This window comes from Phyllostomus discolor, chromosome 8 (assembly GCF_004126475.2).
Source record: "Phyllostomus discolor isolate MPI-MPIP mPhyDis1 chromosome 8, mPhyDis1.pri.v3, whole genome shotgun sequence".
Classification (NCBI taxonomy): domain Eukaryota; kingdom Metazoa; phylum Chordata; class Mammalia; order Chiroptera; family Phyllostomidae; genus Phyllostomus; species Phyllostomus discolor.
Genome location: NC_040910.2, coordinates 86,533,427 through 86,556,195, shown reverse-complemented (window position 1 = coordinate 86,556,195; position 22,769 = coordinate 86,533,427). Strand labels below are relative to the sequence as shown.

General features: G+C 40.8%; 1 protein-coding gene and 1 long non-coding RNA gene across 2 annotated transcripts in view; one reads left to right on the top strand and one right to left on the bottom strand.

Moving 5' to 3' along the window:
* Window positions 1-300: 300 nt before the first annotated feature.
* On the bottom strand, window positions 301-6,737 carry LOC118502155. The gene is made up of 2 exons (XR_004904844.1): window positions 6,386-6,737; window positions 301-965 (listed from the first exon to the last, which is right to left on the bottom strand). It is a non-coding gene; the product is annotated as an uncharacterized LOC118502155 (long non-coding RNA).
* Window positions 6,738-6,822: 85 nt separating this feature from the next.
* Window positions 6,823-22,769, top strand: part of MAP2K6 (mitogen-activated protein kinase kinase 6) — a 100,867-nt gene continuing 84,920 nt past the window's right edge. Inside the window, exon 1 of the mRNA XM_028520448.2 lies at window positions 6,823-7,122. Within this exon, the coding sequence (XP_028376249.1) occupies window positions 7,107-7,122 (16 nt within the window). The 5' untranslated portion in view covers window positions 6,823-7,106. The remainder of the gene's footprint in view (window positions 7,123-22,769) is intronic.

Genomic DNA, 22,769 nt, shown 5'->3' with positions numbered 1-22,769 from the left:
AATTATTAGTCTACCCATCTCAAAACAGAGTAAATATGGAAAATCAGTAGTATTTTCTACTTATCTGTCATATGCTGTTAATAATAAAAATTCCCTTTGGCAACAAATCCTAATGGAACAATTAAGGAAAATGTTAGTTTATTATGTTATCTATAATTATTTCTATAGTACTGTAGTTCAGTTTCTTAATTTTCTGTGTACTTTTGAATGTTTTATATAACCTGCATACGCATATATCACCTATCTGAAATACTTCCCAGAATATCTTACAGTTTTTTGAAAAAATGTAGCCGGTCAGTGTGACCTGAATTATTCAGGTCTGTGACTGAAGCCCAGAGCCATCTATTAATATCAATGTAAACAGATCAAGGAGCCTTGAAGGGCACAACGCTTTGTCTTATATCAGTGTTTCTAACTCATCCTCAAATAGTACAGCACTTATCAAATGTGTCACAGTGTATGGGCTGAAGTACAGAGCGTAAAGGAGATACACAGATTTATTTGGTCTTTATAAGTCTTGAATTGAGACTGTCCCATCAATAACCAATATGAAATGAAGCAAAAATGTTACCAGGCTACTTTTTGCCTGAAAAAGGCACAATTCTAGGGCATTTATTAAACGTCACCTAGCTGAAGACTAGATTGGATAGCTTAAAGTTAGAAACTAGGAATCAGAAGACAAATTTCTACATCTGCAGTCAAGACAGGTCTCAATTTCATGTTTTTCCATCTTGTCCAAGTAAAGCAACAACAGGAGGTAGTGATGATAAATGGGAACATTGGGACAGCCCGTTTCACCGTGTCATTGTAAGGATATAATGACATGGCCTATGTGGAAGGAGCTTGTGCACTGCAAGGCTGAAAATGAAGATGCATGAGGTTCTGGAGGTGTTCTCTCTGGAAGAAGCTGCAAAGTGAGGTGTCTGGGAATCTGGGTGCCAAGGCGCAATTCTTCTTGAATCACCCTGTAAAGCAGAAATCGGAAATTAATTAAATGTGGACTTAGGAATATTACAAAGGAGTTCCAAACTTAAGTGTAACTTGACCTTCACATAGAACACAGCCTTTTATTTGGCTTTCTGTAGAGCTCTGATTTCTTCAGACTTTCCAAAGCCAAACAGGGCAGGACCAGAGAAGAAAATGAGTGAGTGTTGTATGAGAGAAAGAAATATCTGCACAACATACACATGCATATATGTGTATGTACATGTGTATGTATATATGTGAAAAAGAGATGGATTGGTTTGCTGGAGGAGGAAGAGCAGATACATACTGATTCAGAGTAGTTCACTACTTGCCAGTGCCTTAACACACAACACAGATGGTGCACTATCACCCTTGCAGGGTTAATGCGAGGCTGGAATGATTTTTATTCTTCCTTTCCTAGAATCCACATCTTTTGTCAGTCAGCTCATCCTAATATATGTGGCCGAGATTCAATATGGTTTGAGGGCAAGGTTGAAACAGCCTCACACTGGAGCTCTATGTGGCCCCTTGATTACTAAGAAACACTGAACATTCATATTGCACTTTTTTTTTTTAATTCAATGAAAATGAAACCTGGTGAGGACTCTGAATGGGTGGTTGGCATTTCCATAAGATACATCGGACACTGTTCATTTGAAAGGTTAATCTGAATATAATTTGAAAATCTAGAATCTTAACAAAATAGTAGCCAAATATTTTTTAGATAATCAGATGTCATAATTAATTATTCTTCCTAGCAAATTTATATGCTGTCATTTCTTTAACTTTTAACAAAGAACACTAAGATATGCCAATCAACCTATTTGAGATGAATTTATTCAGTGTGTAAAAAGTCCATCCATCAGATCAGGAAGTATTGATTGAGCACATATTTGTATGACATATGCTAGGCCCAGGCTACATGATAAAGATGAAACTGTCTCTGCCCACGTTTAGACTCAAGGGACAAATCCAGACAAGCAAGTGGGTCTGCCCAAGGCAGCAGGTTAGGAATAGGAAAGAAACAAGACGTTACATTTGTACTCAAATAGTATTACCGCAAGGTAATATTAGATATGTGGGCCACAATAACTAACAAATGCCATCAGAATTTAAAGTGAAGGAGGCTCTTTTATAAAAGAGAGGGATATGATCAAGGACAACTTCATGGAAGAGATTAGAAAAACAAAGACCTAGGTGAGGGCCCGAAAAGGTGAAGACACAGAATAGCATCAGTTAACACTCAGAGTGGTGACTTCCAAATTCATTTCTCAGGTCAGATAAATAATCCTGTTTTGAGCAGATTGCTTAAACAAAGGAAACTCAGAGTAGGTGAGTGAGACATAAGGTTGGAAGTGAAGTGAAGTGAAGAGGTACGGTTGTACCATATTGGGGAGGGTCCTGGAAGCTGAGCTGAATCTAATATTTTGGGATTTAAAAAATTGCTGCCAACAATCGTGATTCATTGTGATGTATTTTAATGCAGTCAAAAGAAAATCTGTACTTAAAGATATTGGACAACGCCAGCTCACCCATCAGTCCCTTAAACCAGTCTCCCACATGCCTCTCCTGACATACTTCACTATTATAACATGCCTATTCATACCATAACTTTCTAGAATCAAAAAAAGTAGATATTTAGACTTGCATTTCTTAGCTTTAACTTTGGTGCCTTCTTTTCCCATGTTCCCGACACCTAGTAGACACGGTTTAAAACATCAGTGTCACGTGCAGTGAGTACTGCTACCTGGGAGGCAATACTGCAAACTGTAATATCAGTATTTCTTGTTTCATTTCTTAGGTGATACTGGCATGATGATCACTGGTTGTTTTACCAGAACCTGGGGTCAGGAACCCTTCTAATTTCTAAACAGAAGGGTATTTAGGCAGTGCAAAAAATAGAATGTGTGATCACAACTCTTTTTACCTCTTTAAATCATTGGTGGTTTTAAACAGACGGATCTGTGCTTAGAACTTCGGAATGATAGAACCGGAACAGGCCTTTGTCCGACCCTCCTTATTTTAGTGGATCAAAAACAGGTCTGGAAAGGTGAAGTGACTTGCCCAGGGAGACGCAGCTAACTTTTTCTACAGCCAGGACTAGAACACACATCTCCTAGATTCCAGTGTTTTTCTCACATCAAAAGTTACCAAATCTTACCAAACCTCATTAGCTTTAAATTAATGTAAAAATAGAACACCAGTAATCTCTCCTGGTATCACTAGCAGCAGGGTTTCTCAAGGTCAGCACCATTGACTTCGGACCAGGTAGTTCTTTGTTGTGGGGGCTTCACGTGCATTGTAGCATGATTGCCGGCATCGCTGATCTCTACCCACTAGATGTCAGCATCGCCACCCCACCCCCTTGGTTGTGCCAACCAAAAAGTCTCCAGGCATTGCTAAATGAACCCCAGGGGAGCGGGGTACAAAATCATCCCCGGTGGTGACACCCTACCCCCAACACCTTCCCCGCTCCACATCTACCTCTAGAATAATTCCTTCATCGCCAGTCTGACCTAACCTAAGGGCCTCATTCCAAGAATCGAATACCTCTAATCTGACAGCAGAGGGCCTTCCCCAGGTGTTCAAGTTTCTCCTGCAGTTGGAATCTAGTTTACTCCGCCATTGGAATCTAGTTTTTCTGGGTTAGCCGTGGTCATAGGTCCTGCCCTCATGTACCCTATTCACTGCAGCATGCATTTGAGTACCTATTATATGCTAGATGCTGGGCACTGGGCACACAAGTCTCTGGTCTTTATTAGCCCAGTCTTCTGCGGGAGACAAATATGTAAATGAACACCTATTAGCCTTATGATGAGTGTTAGGGGAAAGGTGTGTGCAGAGTACTACACAATTAGGGAATATATTTCATTCACACTCAAGGTGGTCATAAGGTAATGTATCACAGAAGGTGGCCAAAAGAAAGTGCCAGCTGAGCCATGTCTTCAAGGACGCATTGGGATGAGATAGGTAGAGAAAGAAAAAGGGTTGCCAGGCAGAGGGAGCAGCGTGTCAACACAGGGTGAGGAGTGAAGCTGGAGAGTAAGCAGGGGCAGGGTCTTGAGGAGCCAATTACACCATACCAGGGAGTTTGGAACTGATCTTGAAGGTAACTAGAAGTCAGGGCAGAGTGCACACAACGTGCATTTTAGAAAGACCTGAGATACAGAAAATTACAAATACAGAGGATTTGAAGTAGGAGCACAGGCTACCTCAAGATAAACATCCGATGTACTGTCCAGCAAAAGAATAATCACGCCAGATTTCACTCCTGTGAATCCCAGTGTGGGAGGGATTCTTGTCCTAGGAGCAGTGCCACAAACTGGCAAAGAGAGGAAAGACCCACAACTGCACAGTGGGAAAGCCCTCTCCTCCAGCCAGGAATGTACACAGGGGAAACCTTTTACCACCAAGGCAAGAAGAACCTTTTCTTCTGGAATCTAAGACTTCACAGAGAGGCTGATTTCCAGATGGAAATTCAAAATACAGGGGTGTTGCAAGGTAGCTTTACAGTTGTATGTGAAAGAGTTTATTCTTGTAGTATTATGCCTTCATTATTGTATTATTTTCCATAGGAACAACTGTAAACCAACTTTGGCCTACCCCTGTATGTTTCCCAGAAAGAAAAATGATAAATCCTGCTATTTTTAAATACATGGTTCAGATAATGTAGGGGTCAAAGATGTTTTGCATGCATGGGTGTATTTGTGCATTGGCTGTTGAACACATCATTGTTTCTATGGGAATGCAAATTCCTGATAGACTTTCAGAACACAATCCATTTGCCAGTTACGAACTGTGCATGCCTATGCAGAGAATGTACAAGCATGAATGACAGTAGTAAAACCCACCAGACACGTTGTGATTACAACTCTTCCATAAAGAAGGGAATCTGGGCATTTTAAGAGCAATGCTGCTGACCACGTAAAAATGCAAATTGAAGTGAGCTCTAGGCAGCTGTTCAGGCCCTGCCTGGGCTAAGCAATTCTACTTGCTCTCCTAGGGCCTGCCACAGAGCAGGGGCTCCATCGATGTTTGGAAAAGTGAAGTAGATGCACTGCAGTGGATCTCCATACACACACGCCTCCTGGTAATAAATGAGACTGAAAATATTGCTGGTTCACAGAGGAGCTGAGATAGGGCTTGCAAGAAACCAAGGAAGAGACAGGCAGCATGTATTTGTCCAGGGCAAAGAAGTAAGCTAGTAAGTCCCTGCATCTGTGCTCATGGGACAGAAACCCCTCCCTCTTAGGAGCAGAATGGGTAACTAGGAACATGCGGTGCCCTTGATTAATTCACAATCATATGCATTAATTCATAACTATGTCAATAGAGGGGGTCAACTTAATGTTAGTTCCATGCCCTGTCACATATTTGTTTTAAGAGCAGATTTGAAGCTGAAATGTGGTGGCCTTCTTCCTCTGATTATTGCATCACTCAGAAGGCCCTAGCTTCCTAAAATTCTTCATAAAATTCCAATGGTTTTCGTTAGCCATCATCAAATCTAGTTGAACCTTCTTTAAAAGGGCCTCATTTTGCATTTCACTACTGCCCTGACCTATCTCTTGCCTCTCTGGGTTTCAGCCCACCTTGATTGCAGAGGGCAAATTTACCTTCTTAAAACAATGCTTTGATTAAGCTATGCCTCTTTTAAAAAACCCTCTCACCACCTCTCAGATACTTGCAGAATAAAGTCCAAACCTCTCGCTTGCCTTTCAGGCCTGGTAGAGTCTGCACCTGTGAATTCCACCCACCCCCACCACTTCTGTGTACCAGGCAATATGCTATCCTCAGTGTTCCCTGAATAGGCTGTCCTCATTGCTCCACTGTGCTTGGCTCAGACCGCAGAAGCCTGAAATCCTCAATTCTTCCCTCTCTACCTTAAAAGCACATTTCTGAGTCTGGTCCTACTCAGTGAAGTAGTAGTCTGAGCTCATTTCAGCCTGGGCCTCCTCCTCACTCCTGTCCATTCCAACTCTATTCACCTTTGTCCTCCACCATGTGGCTACCTATACCCCACCCATGACCAATAGTGACAAATGGATGTATGACCCCAGGCCCTAGAAAGGTGCCTGGTGCATCTTAGTAGCTCAACAAATGTCTGTTAATATTGTTGAAGAAATTTAACCAAGCATTTGACATTGTTAATTTAAGATTACCATCCACTTTTTCCCTTAGGCCAGGGACTTTCCTCCCCCCAGGTAAGAAAAAGCATCTAAATATTTTAACTTTGATCAAGTTAGCCGCGATATATAAAAAGCAGAACTTCCTCTTTAGTCCTTCAAGAAATGAGAACTCTCCAACCCACCCCTCAATGCCCCCACTGCTGAATTTCAGTTTACTTTAAAATAACGGATCCGGGTCATTTCTTACTAAATAAAACGTTGCATCTTCTCTGCAGTTGCAAAAGAAACCTTACCTCTATCCAGCCAAGTCATCAACAAATTCTCCACGCGAGAAAAATGTTTTTTAAAATGGAGATGTGAGCATAAAACACCTACAGGCAGGAAGAGAACAACAGGTGCTCCCTGCAAATACTAAACACCCAAACGGACCTTCTGAGCGAGCCAAAAAGGTTTAGCCTACAGAAAGTTCTTCAGCTGTTGTTTCAGGGGCTTTTCGATAACAAAAATGCCCCCTCCCCTTGGCCTTGACGTTTCTCGTCCACCACTTACTACCGAGTGCACGTCAGACTTATCTGGGCGCAATCTTTGTCGCGCTCAGTCACCTCGCTCAGCGAGCGGCGCAACCACGTTTCCTTAAATCAGAGCCCCGTGGACTCTGCTTGTGAACTACATTACCCAGCGGCCCCCGCGCCCTTCGCAGGAAGGACGTCTGCGCACAAGATACTCAGTTCCAAGTTTGGAGCTTTTAGCTGCCAGCCCTGGCCCATCATGTAGCTGCAGCACAGCCTTCCCTAACGTTGCAACTGGGGGAAAAATCACTTTCCAGTCTGTTTTGCAAGGTGTGCATTTCCATCTGGATTCCCTGAAAGTCCATCTGCTGCATCGGTCAAGAGAAACTCCACTTGCATGAAGATTGCACGCCTGCAGCTTGCATCTTTGTTGCAAAACTAGCTACAGAAGAGAAGCAAGGCAAAGTCTTTTGTGCTCCCCTCCCCCATCAAAGGAAAGGGGAAAATGTCTCAGTCGAAAGGTAAGAACCTATTTGCATTAATTGCAAAAATGCAAAGGTTTGTGCATGCATTTATGAATGCATGGATGCAATTTTCGTCTAGCGATTGCATGTTTAAGTTTGAGGTTTTCCACAGCTCAGTTGCATTTCCTGTTTAGTGTGTGTCTTTTTTTTTTTTTTTTTTTTTAGACACAGAGAGTTCCTGTAAGGCAGGGCTTGCAGTTCAGCTGTGCATTGACGTTATTTGCATTCTTCTGCTAGGATTACTGAGCTCTTTTTGCCTTTTGCACAGTCAGGAGAGATAGAGCAGGTTGGTAGCGTCTAAATGTGCAATGCTTTATATAATTGTAAAATTCTTTAGCATGCACGCATATTGTAAGTAATTTTCTGTGCAACAGAAATACAAACTTTCAAAAAGTCTGTGGGTGAAGATGAAAGGTAAAACTTGAGTTAAACTAGTAGGAAATTAATGTAATCTTATATTCCTTTGGGAATGAGCCGTTGCTGTGCCAGTCTTTAGCTAAATTTCCATTGATACGCTTTGAACATTAAGCAACTTTTGATTTTTAAAGGAAGTAAAGGTGAAGTATGCATAATAGCATATTACAAAAAAAGCAGACAAGAAGTCTTTCTCTTCCGAGATTTTCCACTTTACACCAATTGCTTATTGGCTCACAGTATTTAGAAGCAGCAGTGAGGACATTGGTGTTTTATGTTTTCCCATTTGGGAGATGCGTTGCATCTGGGGCGGGGGCGCAGGAATATTGGGAGAAAAACTGTTCTTTGAAACATTACACCAGCATCCAGGGACTGTCCTGTTTCATTAGCAACCATAATGAAATCTTTTACGTGCAATTGCATGTATTTAGTTAGCTATAATAGGTCGGAAGTTCAAGATTATGGTTTTCTTTACGTTTTTTCTGTTTCTAATTTTTTTTTTACACAGTTGTATTTTGGAAGCCTAATACCGTGCTGGGGAGGGGGGGCTGAAAAAAATAAAATTCTTGACATGGCATCAGAGAGCTGAGGTAGTGCTTGCTGTCAGGTCCTGTAGGACCCTAAGTCACTCACTTGTTTCAGAACAAATCCTTCACCATAGAGAAGGCGTTTGCCAAAGGAGCCTGTATGCATTGAAGAGGTGAGTTAGGCTCACCTGGGGCACTACATAAGTAAGTATATCCATTGTAAGGATGTAGGTGAAGACCTGGTGAAATTTCAGTGTCTCATAAGCTTTCTGCCACTTTTTTGAGAGTCGTTGCACCACTTTTTAATTCTACTAGCTGGAAATAATACATCTCAGTCCCCAAAGAAAGTGATATATATTCTAAAGAAAGTGATACCTATAGTTGGAGGTGGGGCTCAGCTTTTCTTTGAGTGTTAAGGGAGCATGAAAATCTAAAAACCTCAGTGCTGAAGAACCCAGGAATTGACATTACGAGGTGCAGAGGTTCCTTAATATAGGGGAAATCTACAGTCTAATTGAGCAGGGAAGTAACAGCTTAAAAGGGGCATTCTATGCTTTGATGTGTTAAAGAGATGGCATCTAATTAGTTTGTATTTGGTATATATTCACTCATTCAGTTCAGCTTAATATATTGCGTATATATGTTATGACATATATGGATGTGTATGTGTATGTATATGTGTGTGCATATATATACACACACACACGCATATATCCCCATGCACAAGATTTGGGTGCATACAAAAATATTTAAAATGTAGTCATTTGCATCAGGGAACTTACCATGTGGTTGGTGAAAGAAAGCAAGTCATGGTAATACTAGATAATTGCATAGATAGTGAAGAGAAATGGCAAAGTTGGAGTTTAAAGATAGAAGTGATTTTCTTTCTGGTAGATAGTCAGGAAAGTTTCACGAGGAAGGTGGTGTTATAGAGATCTTATCTTTGGACCTTAGGGTCTAAATTAAATCAGGTTCCTATTTGCATTTTTTTGGATATACTCCTAAGGTAGCTCCCTCTAGTAGAGCAAGTTTTTGAGTTGGGAAGTTTGAACAAAGATATTAGCATGATATGCTTCCATTATGGGCATTCCCATAATAAATCACTAAGTTTTCTTAATTGGGTCCCATTTGGAAGGTGCATCTGGTGTGAACATGGGGTTCCTGGCCAAAAGGAATATTATTGATAGAAAGAAGTAGGTGATCATTTCAGAAATGGCAAAGGAGCCTTGGCCTGGACTTTAAATGTGGAATTGGCCTAATTCAGCTACGTATTCTCAAATGGCCAAGACATTTTTTGCAGTACCAAAACTTTGTAATGCTAGAACCAAATGAAATGGGAGGAAAAGTGAAAGGTGGATACAACCTCTTAGCACTGAAGAATTTAACAACATGTTCAATTCAAGGACCTTTACGAACTTTCTAGATCACTATAATTCGGTTTTACAGACCTCTAATTTAAGGCACAGCACAGGCAAAAGAATTACAGACTCCCTGGGAGCTGGAAGGACTGGGTTACTTCTTTCCAGCCTTACCAACAGTAAGATTCCGAGAAAGAATTTCTTAAAAAGAAATTTTGTTTTCCACTGTTGTAACTTTAGGTGGTATGCTTTTCAGCTTGTTTATATTAGCTGTCTGGGGTTGAGCTGACATTTTTCAAATATTAAAGCGGCAGAATGCCTTTTGAGGAAATCTGAAATGTAAGTTAACAGGAAGGGCACCCAGAAAGTGCAGGAATTCCTGCACTTTACAGGAAGACAGGCTACAGGAAAAATGTGTCATCTACATTACCAGGGAGAGAAAAACTATTGTTATCAGCCATAATGATCAGAGGAGGGAGGGAGAGGGGAGGGGAGAGAGGTGGGGTGGTCTGGACTCTCCCAGTTCACCTGAAAATATACAAAAAGTTTGACTGTTAAAAGGTACTCTTCCTCACTTCCTTCTCCGTTCACTTTTTAAAAATAATAGTTTATCTTAGTTTAAGATAGTACATAGTAGATATTCACCTTTTAAAATGATTTTAAAATAAAAAAAATTCACCTTTAAAAAATATGGTAATAGGTCAATCCTGACGTGAGCAGTGCATGTGAAGCGTAATTCAGAAGCATGTGGGACAGTGATAGGCAGGGACTTAACCCTGCATGGGTCTTTGCTTTTGTAATTGATTCCTCCCTGGGAAGTGAGATGTGTTAATTTCTCATTCTGTGTAAATTCCTTTGTGAGGTTGTACCAGACTGACTTGTCATGCTTAGCCTGTAATCTGAGCCAGTATGTTTTATAACCTCGTCCATCTCAGGACACAAAATCAGAATAGGCACCTTGAGTTTCCCGAGCCCGTTTTGTGCTGGTGTGGCACTCAGCCCTGCACAGCAGGCTGGCCTCGCTGCAGAGGCTGGCGGGGGGGGTCTCTGCTGGGAAATTAATAATGCTGGAGGAAATGGTTAAGACTCTCACCCCTTTGTTTTTCTCAGATTATCCTTGTAAGCATTTTCAGTGTTTTAAAATCTGAAAGATCTATAAGGAATATTTTTAAAACTTAAAAAATACATAAATAATACTTGTTCATTGTAGAAATATTAAAAAATATAGGAAAGGAAAATAAGAATCACCAGTTACTGCAATGTACATTTTGGCATATACCTTTCTGGACTTTTTTCCATACATATATTTATCCATATATTCATATATAAACCCATACATGTAACCAAAATATGTATAAAACTAAAGTGTATTTAGTTAGCTTTACTTTTACTTACCAATATACTGTGAAATATTTCCAAGTTAATGTCTTTTGACATACTATCCATTCCTGTTGTATTTATTTAAATAGAACCTTAGTGTTTATTAACTTTTTAAAACTTAAGGTATAATGAACATACACAACTCTGTTAGATTCGGGGTGCGTGGCATGGTTCGATAGTTGTGTATGTTGTGAAGTGGTCGTCCGTCTAGCTGACATCCGGCACCATATGTTAGGTGCAGACTTTGTGTGTGTGATGAGAACTTCTAAGGCCTACTCTTTTAGACACTTTCTGATGTGCAATACAGTAGCATTAACTGTAATCGCCACACTGTGCATTACGTCCCCAGGACTTATTTATGTCATAACTGGAAGTTTGTAACTTTTGTCCACTTTCACTCATTTTACCCCTGCCTACAGCAACCCCCAATCTGTTCTGTGAATCTATGAGCTTGTTTTTTTTTTTGCTTTTTGTTTTTTTAGATTTCACATATGAGATCATATGTATTTTGTTTTTCTCTGTCTGACTTCTTTCACTAAACATACTACCCTCAAGTTCTATCCATTGTTGTTGCAAATGGCAACATTTCATTCATTTTTAATGGCTGACTAATATTTCATTGCATATATGGATATATACTACATTTTTATATATATTACATATTATATATATAATATATATATTACATTTTTTATCCATTCATTTGTCGAAGAACACTTTGGTTGCTTCCATGTCTTGGCTTTTGTAAATAACGCTGCAGTGAACACGGAGGTGCTGTTAACTTTCAGTATTACAAGAGTCACCGTGATGTTCATCGTAATTTATATGTTACTGCAAGTACTGTGGTTTTAGATTAAATTGCCATGGTCATCCAATTCTTCCCCAAGTCTCCATTTTCTTCTTCACCTTTCAAAAATAGCTTTTCAAGTTATTGTAAAATGAAATATACTTGTTGACAATAAATTCAAACCAAAAAGAAATTCGTAACAGGAAAATAAGAACCACTCAGTCAGCCCACCCAGAGCTAACTACTGTTAACATTTTGGTGACTGTCTCTTTGCATTTGCACGCACACACACATATATATGTATGTGTGCTACTTTCCATACTACATACGACACTTTGCAAATTGCGTTATACTCTACCACATATCTGGGACATCTTTCCAGATTTGTCCACATATAGTTACCTAATTTTTAAAAAACAGTTGCTTATTTTAATTTGTAAAAATGTAGCCATTTAATCAATCTCCAATTGTACCTTAACATAGTTTCATTTTTTTACAGCCGTAAACAAAGTTGCAAAGAATACCTTGAACATACTTCTTTGCACAGTTGCCTTGTCCTCTCTGTAGGATGTTAAAGAAATGGAAGTGGAAGTGCTAGGTCCAAGGGCATGCACAGCCCTCCAGGGAGCTAATAATACTAATTCTTATTCTCCCCAGTAATATTTGGAAGTGCCCATTTTATCCTTTTAAAGATTTTAGTAAATATTGACAAATAAATTGCTCTCCAGATATGTTTTTTTTAATAATATTATTTTTTTAAAAGATTTTATTTATTTTACTTTTAGAGAGGGAAGGGAGGGAGATAGATAGAGAGAGAGACAGAGAAACTTCACTGTGCGGTTGCTGGGGGTTATGGCCTGCAACCCAGGCATGTACCCTGGCTGGGAATCGAACCTGGGACACTTTGGTTCCCAGCCCGCGCTCAATCCACTGAGCTACGCCAGCCAGGGCTTCTCCACATATGTTATGTCTGCTTTTCTTCATCCTGGGTAGAATAGCTTAAAACAACATCTCTACCACTCTGGCCAGTGTGGCATTGATTGGTTGGAGTGTCGTCCTGTAAACTGAAAGTTTGCTGGTTCAATTCCTGGTCAGGGCACATCATGCCTACGTTGCTATTGCTGGTTTGGTCCCCCAGCTAGGGCTTGCATGAGGTCCCCGGTTGGGGGGCATTGTATATGAGAGGAAGCGGATCAATGTTTCTCTCCCTTTCTCTTTCCCTCCCATCCCCTTTCTCCAAAATCAATAAACATGTCTTCCAGTGAGGTTAAAAAAACAACAACTACCAATTCAGTAACAGTTATTAACACCTTACTCTCATTTGATTTCTTAGTAACAAAGAAGTTGAATTTACCCCTTCTTGACATTTGTGTTTCATATATTTGAGGGTTTTTTCTTATAAAATGTATCTCTAAAATTTTAATTAGGGGATCAAATGATTTTCAGAGTTAGGCCAGAACATTCCAAAATTGCAAAGCTTAAGTAATCATGGGTTGAAAGATGGGTTCTATGCATTAAACAATTTAAGTCCGTGGTGAATTCTAATTTTAATTTTAACCAAAATGTCTTATATAGATATCACATTTTATAAACTCATTTTATTATACTCTCCATAGCTATCAAGACCTGTATGAAAATAATGAGAAAAATGTAATGATGTGATTAAGATTCCAGTCTGGGAAATAACTTACTTCTGGACATTTGTGCATTTTTCAGATATCTCTATAGGCAAAAGTAGATTTCCTTAGTTTTGTAAATAATTGTCACATAGCACGTGGTTGTGTTGCATGCATTGTTGAAGAATAATTCTTTTTCTTTTTTTTTTTAGCTTCATGTGCACTGTCTAATTACAAAGGGTGCTTTACTTGACTTAACCAGATTCGTTAGAAGAATTAAGGCTCTCTCAGCTTTGACTGCCTCACAAGTTAAATAAGTCAGTCACACTAACAAATTCTTCACATAGCCTTCCTTAGTAAATGTGCCTACTTAAGCATCCTGATATAAGTGATAGAATTTAGAGCTGTGAAAGGAGTGTTATCATCTAACCATATCTTCTAACAAATGAGCAGACTGTGGCCTTGGCAGTGAGTGCTTTGCCAGAGGTAGAACTTAGGTCTCTTGATTCTCTGTCCTGAAATTCATCTCACTAAACCACATGCAAACACTGGTAATCCACATTTGCAAAATGTTTTTTTTTTCTTCATAATCTTTAGTATGTTTCACATTTTTTTCTTCTGTTTGCTTTTGTGGGGAGCAGATTGGCAAGGGGGTTGATGGTACAATCAGTGGGGGTTCTTTTTCTTTGCCCAAGAAATGGTGATATATGAATCATGGTGGTGGAGTTTCTTACCAGTTCTCTCTGCCAGAGGATATTTTGCAAATGCTCTCATTGTAATTCCCACTACCTACATTATACCGCCGCAAGTTTTCACCACTGTGATTGTTGTTTGCCTTTTGGGGACAATCTCTGAAAGCCCTTGCTGGGTAGCTGACCTTTATTCTTACACATCTTTGTCTCTCCACCTCTTGTAGCACTGTGCTTAGAAATAACAGATGCTCAATAAATGTCCAACAATGACAGTATTTTTCATTGATAGGAATCTCTATCATTTTCCTCCACCTTTCATAAAAAATTTGGGTTAACTAAATTATTATGTAGTTTTCTTCCTGTGTGTCTGTTTTGGCATCAGTATTCCCATTAGATCTTTGCTTGATTGTTTGGGAATTGCATAAAAAAGAACTTTCGATGGCCAAAATGTGTTGTTTCTCCTCTAACCAGATTTAAAGGTTGCAGGATCCTTGGCTAACTAACTTTCCTTTTTAAAAATTTGCAGAACTAAGATGAGTTGTCCAAAGAATCTGAAGGGATAAGGTAGAAGGGAATCCGTCCATCCTCTGCTGGTCTCTGGAGCTGGTTTGCAGATTACCTCTGAACTTGAGCCTTTGAAGGGTTATCACAAATAATCTGAAAGTTTTTGCAGCTGGCTGCCTTACAGCAAAAGAGGGAACTTTGCACAGATAACCCCAAGTGAAAGGATTCCCCGCTTCCTCCTTGACCACTGCCACTGTCACTGCTGCCCCCTGCTACCCTGGGTTTTGTTTCCCCACTGTGTCTCCTTAGAGGGTCTTCTTTTCCCGAGCTGCTCCATACCGTTTGCTATGCAGTCCTTGAATCCCCCTCTTTCTACAATGAGAGGGTGTTCAGGATGTTCAAGAGGGTTTGTGATAGACTTACCTGCCCACAGGAAATCTGTTACAAATCATCATGATGTAGTCAACTCACTTCTGAGTTGAAGCATTCAGTAGGCACTTACTGGAACTCTCTCGATCTGTGTTCTTTTCTGTTCTATGCATCCCTCCCTAACCCTTAATTTGGGTTAGGATCAGCCTTTTAAAAAAGACTATATTATCTGCAGATCTAGATGCTGATCATAACCCACACCCAATGCTATCATCATCATCATCAAAACTTATTTCATGTGAGTCAATTTCCATATTATGCTTTTGAACTTCACATCAATCCTATGGGGACAGATACTGCTGTCATTAGTTTACAGATGAGGAAGCTGAGGCTCCAGTGAGTGAACTAACCTGCGTATGGCTGGGCAGCCAGAAGCAGCAGAGGCGAGGTGCAGAGCCAGGCCTGTGTGACCCCAGGGTCCATGCTCTGAGCCAGAGTCAGCAAACGATAGCCTGTGGGCCAAATCCAGCCCCACCTATTTTTAATTTGAGCTTTTGGGCTAAGTAAGACTGGGGGAAGAAATCAGAAGAATAATATTTTATGACACCTGACAATTACATGAAATTCAAAGTCGGTGTGTACAAATAAAGGTTTATTGGAACACAGCTCTTCTCTCATTCATTTCTGTGTTGTTCATGGCTGCTTTTTGCCCCACAATGGTAGAGCTGAATAGTCATGATCGAAAGCATCCCACAAAGCCAAAATATTTATTGTCCAGCCCTTTTCAAACAAAGTTTGATGAGCTTGTCCTCCATGACTTGACTTTGTCACTGCCTGGAGTCTTTTCATGATGGGGCCCCCATATTACATTCCTCTTTGGCTTTAATCGGAAGTAGTTAACCTGGATAACTACTCACTCACTGCTCAGCCAGTGACCCCCGGGGCCACCCACAGGAAAAGTCTGAGAGGTGTTTCTCCTGGTTACGAGATTTGTAGGCTATTGCTCATTTCTGCTGAACAGAGCTACTGGTCTCCTTTAGCCCATCCTGCGGTCCTTTCCCCTCAGCTGCATGCTTCCTGTTCGCTTTATATTTCTTTTCCCCCTCTTCCCATCGAGAAGCTGCTCATTAGTTCTTTCCTTTGTCCCTTCATTCTCCTCTTGATCCCACACTTTGTTTAAATAGCAAATCAATACAAGCAACTCTCATGCTACCACTGTTGCCTGGCTTTGTTGATTACTATCGTGACCCAGGTCAGAGGTCCCATCCTCTCTTTTGTGCGGCGTAAAGATGGAAACCGCCTTCCCTGGCAGGACAGCCTCCAGCCTACCCAGAGCTGTTTCCAGCTATCGTCTCCTCTACAAGTTATAGCCATTTGCTCACGTTCACAATCCCCCACCTCCCAGCCCTGGGCGGGCACTACTTTTGAGGGAGTATGATTATCTTTTTACTTCCAGAGTCTCTTAATTTGTGGGAATTGTGTATATTTAGGAGAGAAGGTCGTGGTACAAGTTCTTTAAAAAAAGGGAAGGAGGGAGGGGCCAGGTGGAAGCTCCATAAAGACAGAGTAGCTTTGGTGGATAAGCCTAGATTGGTTCGCTGTGTCCAGAGTGAGGTGAGTTTAAGTCACATACAAGGAAGTCCTAATTTGTGCCATCTCAGATGGCAACACCACTACGGACTCTTTCTGTATTCCCGTTACTGTGCTTACGGATGCGCAGGGAGGATCTCATTCTCCCCTCACTAGGGCCTGACAAGGTGATGCTGCATTTTGTACTTGAGCAACCTGAGGCCAGAAGGTCAAGGAACCTGCCTTTGATGTCAAGGCTGATAGTGGTCGAGCAGAGACTTGAATCAATGTCTGTCTGACCCCAGAACCTGAGCTCCCGGCTACTCCACTTATTTTGTCACTCCATAATAAATTGATCAACCTATTACCCAAAAGACATGGTTGGAGCTAGATCACATGAATGGATTCCACGGGAATTTGGGCAAAGCAGGGACAGGGATGGTGAGTAAGAGGGTCTGACCTGTGTCTGTGTTCCCTTTGACATATTCCTTTAAGTCTCTGTTGATCATAGCATACTGAGCCTGACTACTTGACTGTTAAGGTTGAATTCCAAGTGTACATTGCCCACTGGATGAAGGAAGCTGGTCATAATTGGTTTACCAATAGATACTGGTCTATACAGATTGGAAGTTTGTGTTAAATATCAGCAATGAATATTGATTCCATTAGCTGTCTTACGGGCTGTAACTAAAGAGATCCAAACTTTGTGTTTTCCTGCGCATCTAAGTTAAATTATTTTAATGCCATAATGAGAACACAGCCAGTTTGATACCATACCTAACTAGAGGGGTTCTGTGGCCCCTTTTTGGCATAGAGATTTTTTTTTCTTCCTGGTTATTTCTAGGTAAATGCAACAAGGGCAGTTTCCTTGAAATTGTGAATGAACCTACGTCTCCACTTTTTTCTTCTCATACAAGGAACTAGAATTACCTCTTTGTGTGGTTGGGGGGGTTTGGGAATGAATTTTCTTTTAAACTAATGGGTTCCCTCTTAGCTTTCTTTCCAGCCAGTGCAAAACAGCCATGCCTATGCTTGAGTTGTTTTCCGAGATCCATGCTGAAGCCATGGAAATACATGGTCTGGATGTTGAGTGACAAATTATTTACTCCCTCCCTTACCTCTCCCTTCTCCAGTAGCACATGGGAAGGATGAATTAGAGAAAAGGGTAAGGCTGCAACTGAAGAACTAGTGGGGATTAAGTGGCAATGAGTATAGGAATCCCTTTGCAGTGAATGTTCAGAGACAGCCTTCCTGCGATTTTGAAAACTTTAGAAGCATATTCTCCCCACTTTATTTACTCCTTCCTGTATGCCAAACTCCTTTGTCATTGAAAAAAATAATCCCAGAGACTCCAAATATACCTAAAGTGAGAACTTGGATAAAGGGTTTATTTGTTCAGATCTATTTAACAAATAAATTTCTGGTCTATTGTTAAAACACTTAAGATGTGCTGGGTAGAATGATACAGAAATGCAGTCTACTCTACTCTTCCCCTTAACTAGCTGTGAGCCTTAAAAAATCTACTTAACCTCAGCTTCAGCTTCCTCACCTGCTCAATGGAGAGAGTGACCCTCATTGACTGGATTGTTATGAAACTTAAGCAGTGTCGTGCATGTCATGTGCTTCAGCCGGTGCTTGGCATTCATTCATGTATTCAATAACTATTTATTGAGTACACTTTTGGGTTTGAGGCATTGTGCTGTCTTAAATTTGCCATGAACGTAGATTTGCTTCGTCCTTTTGTTTCTCTACCGTTTGAGAAGCTTATAAGTCTAGTAGGAGGTAAGAAAAGCACAGGAATGGGCAGACTATAAGCTAGAATCCTAGATACACCTAGAAGAGGCACTATGAGTTGGGAGGTCCTGTGGATCAGGAAAGTTCTTACGATGAGTGCGTAAGTATTAATGTTACGTTCAGAGTTTATAAAGAAATTGTGTCCTAGGTCCCAAGTAGGTATGGAGAAGGAATCTTGACCTCAAGTATCTAAGGGCACCAATAAAATGTTAATACAGGCAGAGCAATTCTTTAGAAAATAAAAAAGAGAAGATGCCCTAGCAAATACCTGGAGCTTAAAAGACCTTCCTCGTGTTTCCTAAGAACTCCCTTTACTGTGGAAGTCATTATTGTTTATAATCAAGATAGGGCAATAAATGAAGTCTATCATATTGTGTTCTTTTAGGTGTTTTTAGATTGTGGAAACTCCAGGAAATCTAGCAGTTAATAGTTAAACAAGTATATCATCATATCAGCTGGGTTTATAGGCACACTGTAATTATAAAAGCAAGCTGTTGGTTCAATAATCAATGTCTGGCTAGGTCAGGGAATATTTTTCTAGAGCATGACCATAGCTGTAATTTTCATTTTTCATAACCTACCAACTCGCCTTTTCCATTTCTTAGTGCTTTTCCCTTTTCTAGAATCATCTGAAGTCAGTTAAGGAGGAGGAGAACTGTTTAATGTACTTTTGAATTCTCGTTTTACCAGAGGAGCTCCAGATGGCTCTTTGTTTTACCAAACCTATTTTCTCAAGCAGGATATTGGATACGAACAAGGGAGTTTATAAATTTTTGTGTGTGTATTTTTAATTTCAAAAAAAATTTTGTTGAAAAGATAAATATATTTAATACAGTTGGATAGGTTGAATTAATTTTTCTTACATTATCTTCATTTCAAAGACAGCGACCTGAGCTCTGGAGCTTACAGGAGGCTGTGGCTGAGAAACACCTTGTTTCTCCTCAGTGACTTGACTCAGTGCAGGGTCAGCAGCGTGGATGCGGTGGGCGGGCTGAGTCACCCGGTCAGAGTCCAGTGAGTCACAGGGCAGTTTTTGCCTCACCTATGCCATACAGTTAAAGAGACCATACGGCCCAGCCAGGTAGATAGGACCTGCCAACTGTACCATCTCATTCAAGAGGCTTGCAAAGTCTTCTCGCTAGGGACTTTGTTCCTGAATGAGCTTCTGTTTTATAGATAAAGTGTGTGTGTGTTGGGGGGGGGGGGGGGGAGATGCAGACTTAATACTGGAATTGACTTAAAAATGAGATTGAGAGATTTCGATACATTATGGTTAGAAAGACTTTCCAAATTTGATTTATTTTTTCTGATGTGACCTATCTAAGTACAAGAGAGTGAATGTTAGCCAGGTAGGGGGTGGAGTGGATGGGCGGGTTGGGGGGTGCAGAGGGCCAGGTATTCATATTTTTTAGTTGACTTTAACAAACATTATTAACAAAAGTAAATAAATAATCTGCACCTAACACAGATTATTTATTAGGTGAATACAAAGATGAATAGAATTCTATCTCTGCCCTCAAGAGGCTCCCAGTCGGGTAGGACGTATTCCTCTGCTAGGGCCGCCAGCACGAAGTGGGTGGCTCACACAGCAGAAGTGTATGGTCTCACAGTTCTGGAGACTAGAAGTCTGAGAGCCATATGGCAGCAGGGCTGCTTGCTTCTGAGAGCTGCGAAGGAAAAATCTGTCCCATGATTTTGATGGTTTGCTGACAATCTTTGGCATTGCTTACCATGTAGATACATCGTTGAGATCTCTGCCTTCACGTTTCACATGGAGTTCCCTCTGTGTGTGTCCTGTGTCAAATTTCCTCTTTTTATGAGGACATCAGCCAGCATTAATGGCTGACCCTCATCCTGTATGATCGCATTTTACCTAATAATATAGGCAACAACCCTATTTCCCAGTAAGGTCATATTCTAAGGTACTAAGAGTTATTATTTAACATAGGATTGCAGGGAGCACTTTGTAAAGCATAGGATTGTCTAACCACTATGATACACATTTAAAACTAATGCAAAGTAATGCTGAATATAAACTGTATTTAAAAATAAAATTTAAATTATGAAAAAGACTTTAACATGGGAATTTGGGGTGGGTACACAATTCAGCCCATACCATGGGAAGATGAGCATGTCAACAAACTTACGCTATTCTGTGCTGTGTGCATGTAAGTTTTGGTACAAGATGCAGGTGGGATACTAAGGAAGATGAGGTGGGTGACAGCTTGAGAAGAAAGATCAGGAAAGCTTGTCAGTAGATGGAGGATGTTAACTTGGTATCATGGAACTTGAGTAAAATGAGAAACTTGCCAGATTACCTACCTGCTCTTTCTTCTGATTTTCTATCGTAATGACAGGCTGGATGCTTTTAAATGGGGAGTGTTAATTAGAAAGTACTTGCACATACACACATGTGCCGATGCTGAATTGATTCCTGAAACTTCTTAGTGTTTGGTGGTAATGCGACATGCAACTCCTTCAGTTGTCACAAGCAGCTTTCACGTATACAGAGGTAGCACTTGGACTGGGGAAAGGGCACATCCTCTCCTTCATAACAGATGGTTCCAGCCCTAATGGAACAAAGCTTAAGAGGGAATGAGAGCAAGAACCAAGGACCTGTAGCCAGGGAAAGCTTATTTTTAGAAAACGCTTGTAAGCCTAAACACACACACACACACATGCACACAAACAAAAACAAAACAAAACACTACACAAGTGTTACCAAGCTCTTACAATATTGATTATTAACAAAGGTCTTTTTAACTGTATGCCTACTCAACACAGTTAATATGTGGCTTTATTTTCTTAATGTGGTCTGAGTATGTTTGACATTAAATTAAGTATAAAAACACCAGGATCAGCTTCAGTAAGAGGGGATAGTAAAGGATGACAGTGTTAGGACATACTGTGTGAGGTAGTTGGGGGTGAGGCGGTGGTCAGAGGGAAACAACTTTCCCAGCTTAGAGCAGACGTCCATCACCAGTCAGATTGTCCTGCCAGGGTGCTGACGGTGGCCTGCTTCAAGTGCAGGGGCCAGGTGGGCAGCCCAGAAAAAGCCACAGGAAGGTCAGGAATCCTTCTGAGCTCAGTGGTAGATACTCCTGGGAGTGGTCATCCAGCAGACGTGAGGCAGAAAGGCAAGTATTAGATGAGCCACCATGGCAGGGAAAGAAAGAAATTATAATCAGGGAGGTCCATGGGAAACAGGGATCAGAGAGTGAAGGGGTTCGACATACCAGTGTGAGGAATACAGGTGTGAATATATGCTTTTTATTCCCCAGGAGCCCTGTGTGTAAGAAATGAGTGTCCGCCTCACCTGTTTCTTTCAGCTTCAGAAGCAATCTTTGTTCCTCCGGCTATTGTGTCATGATGCATCATAGGAAGCCCTGGGGAGGTTGGGTGTAGAAGAATACGCAGAAAAGAAGCAACAGAAACTAGTTTGGGGCTTGTTTATAACAAGCCCAGGCCTATCTTCACACGGAGAACCTGTGCACAGCTCTCCGAGTGGGACCAGTGCAGTCAGAGGAAAGCAGGAAGTGGTGATTGCTTGGTTGAAGACAGAAACCAGCTCCTGGTTTTGTTCTCTCAGGTTAGGAGGTAAAGAAGCAGCTCTGGCTCCTAGACTTCCCAATTCCAAGTCAAAGCTGGGAAGAAGAAGTGTTTTTGAAGTGCATCAGGGGATGTAGACTCCGTCTTTGCCAAAGCAGCTGGGAAGACTCTGGACAGTTTTCATTCCGCTTGATCCAACATTTTTATTTAGGAGAATCTATCCTGTCATAGGTAGTGATTTTTCTGAGGGCCTACTGGGTGCAAGGCTTTGTGATAAAGACTTTACTTACTAGCTCTAACTCTCATAAAAGCCTACAAGGTAGGTAAAATTACCACCGTTTTAAAAGGAGGAAACTAGAACTCAGATCAGTAACTTGCCCCAGGTCATACAGGTAGTGAGTGGTTGCAGAGCTGGGATTTGAATCTAGTTCATTTAAATTCCAAAGTTCATGTTTTTCACTATGTAACCACCGTGTCAAAATAGCGAACAATAAAAACACCCTATTGCATAATAATAAGGGAATTGCTTAAGTGACAGATACCTACTGATGCAATAGGTTATGGAGAGAGGGTGATAACATTGATGGAGCGATGCTTATAGCCCAGGAAGAATGGAGAAATATATACCTATATAAAAGTTTGTGTGTACATCTTTGTGTGTATTTTGTTTTACCTCAGTTTGGAGTCTTTATTAGGGAGAATTGCATTGAATCCAATTGCAGCTGAGCCTGCATTTTCTCACTCCCTCTTTTTCCCCCTTTCCCTTCACGAGAGCCCTCTTTCTGCTTTTCTGAGTCTTTTCTGCTTTCCCCTGCAGGCTTTTGCTAACTCATCAATATGCACATGGCTTAAAAGAGCTCTAAGCCCTGCATCTGTATGACTTTGTAGTTTTAGTGCCCACCATTCTTTGACTGGTTACATTTCTGGTCTGAGATCAAATTCTCTGTCTCTGATTATGAGTGGCTGCTGGATTGGCTAGACCTGTGTCAGGTGTTCATTCCTGTGTGCACGAGGGGTGAGCAAGCCCGTGGCCCACCGTCCAGTTAGAGGTGATGTAGAAACAGGTTATCCAAGTAGGGGGCACA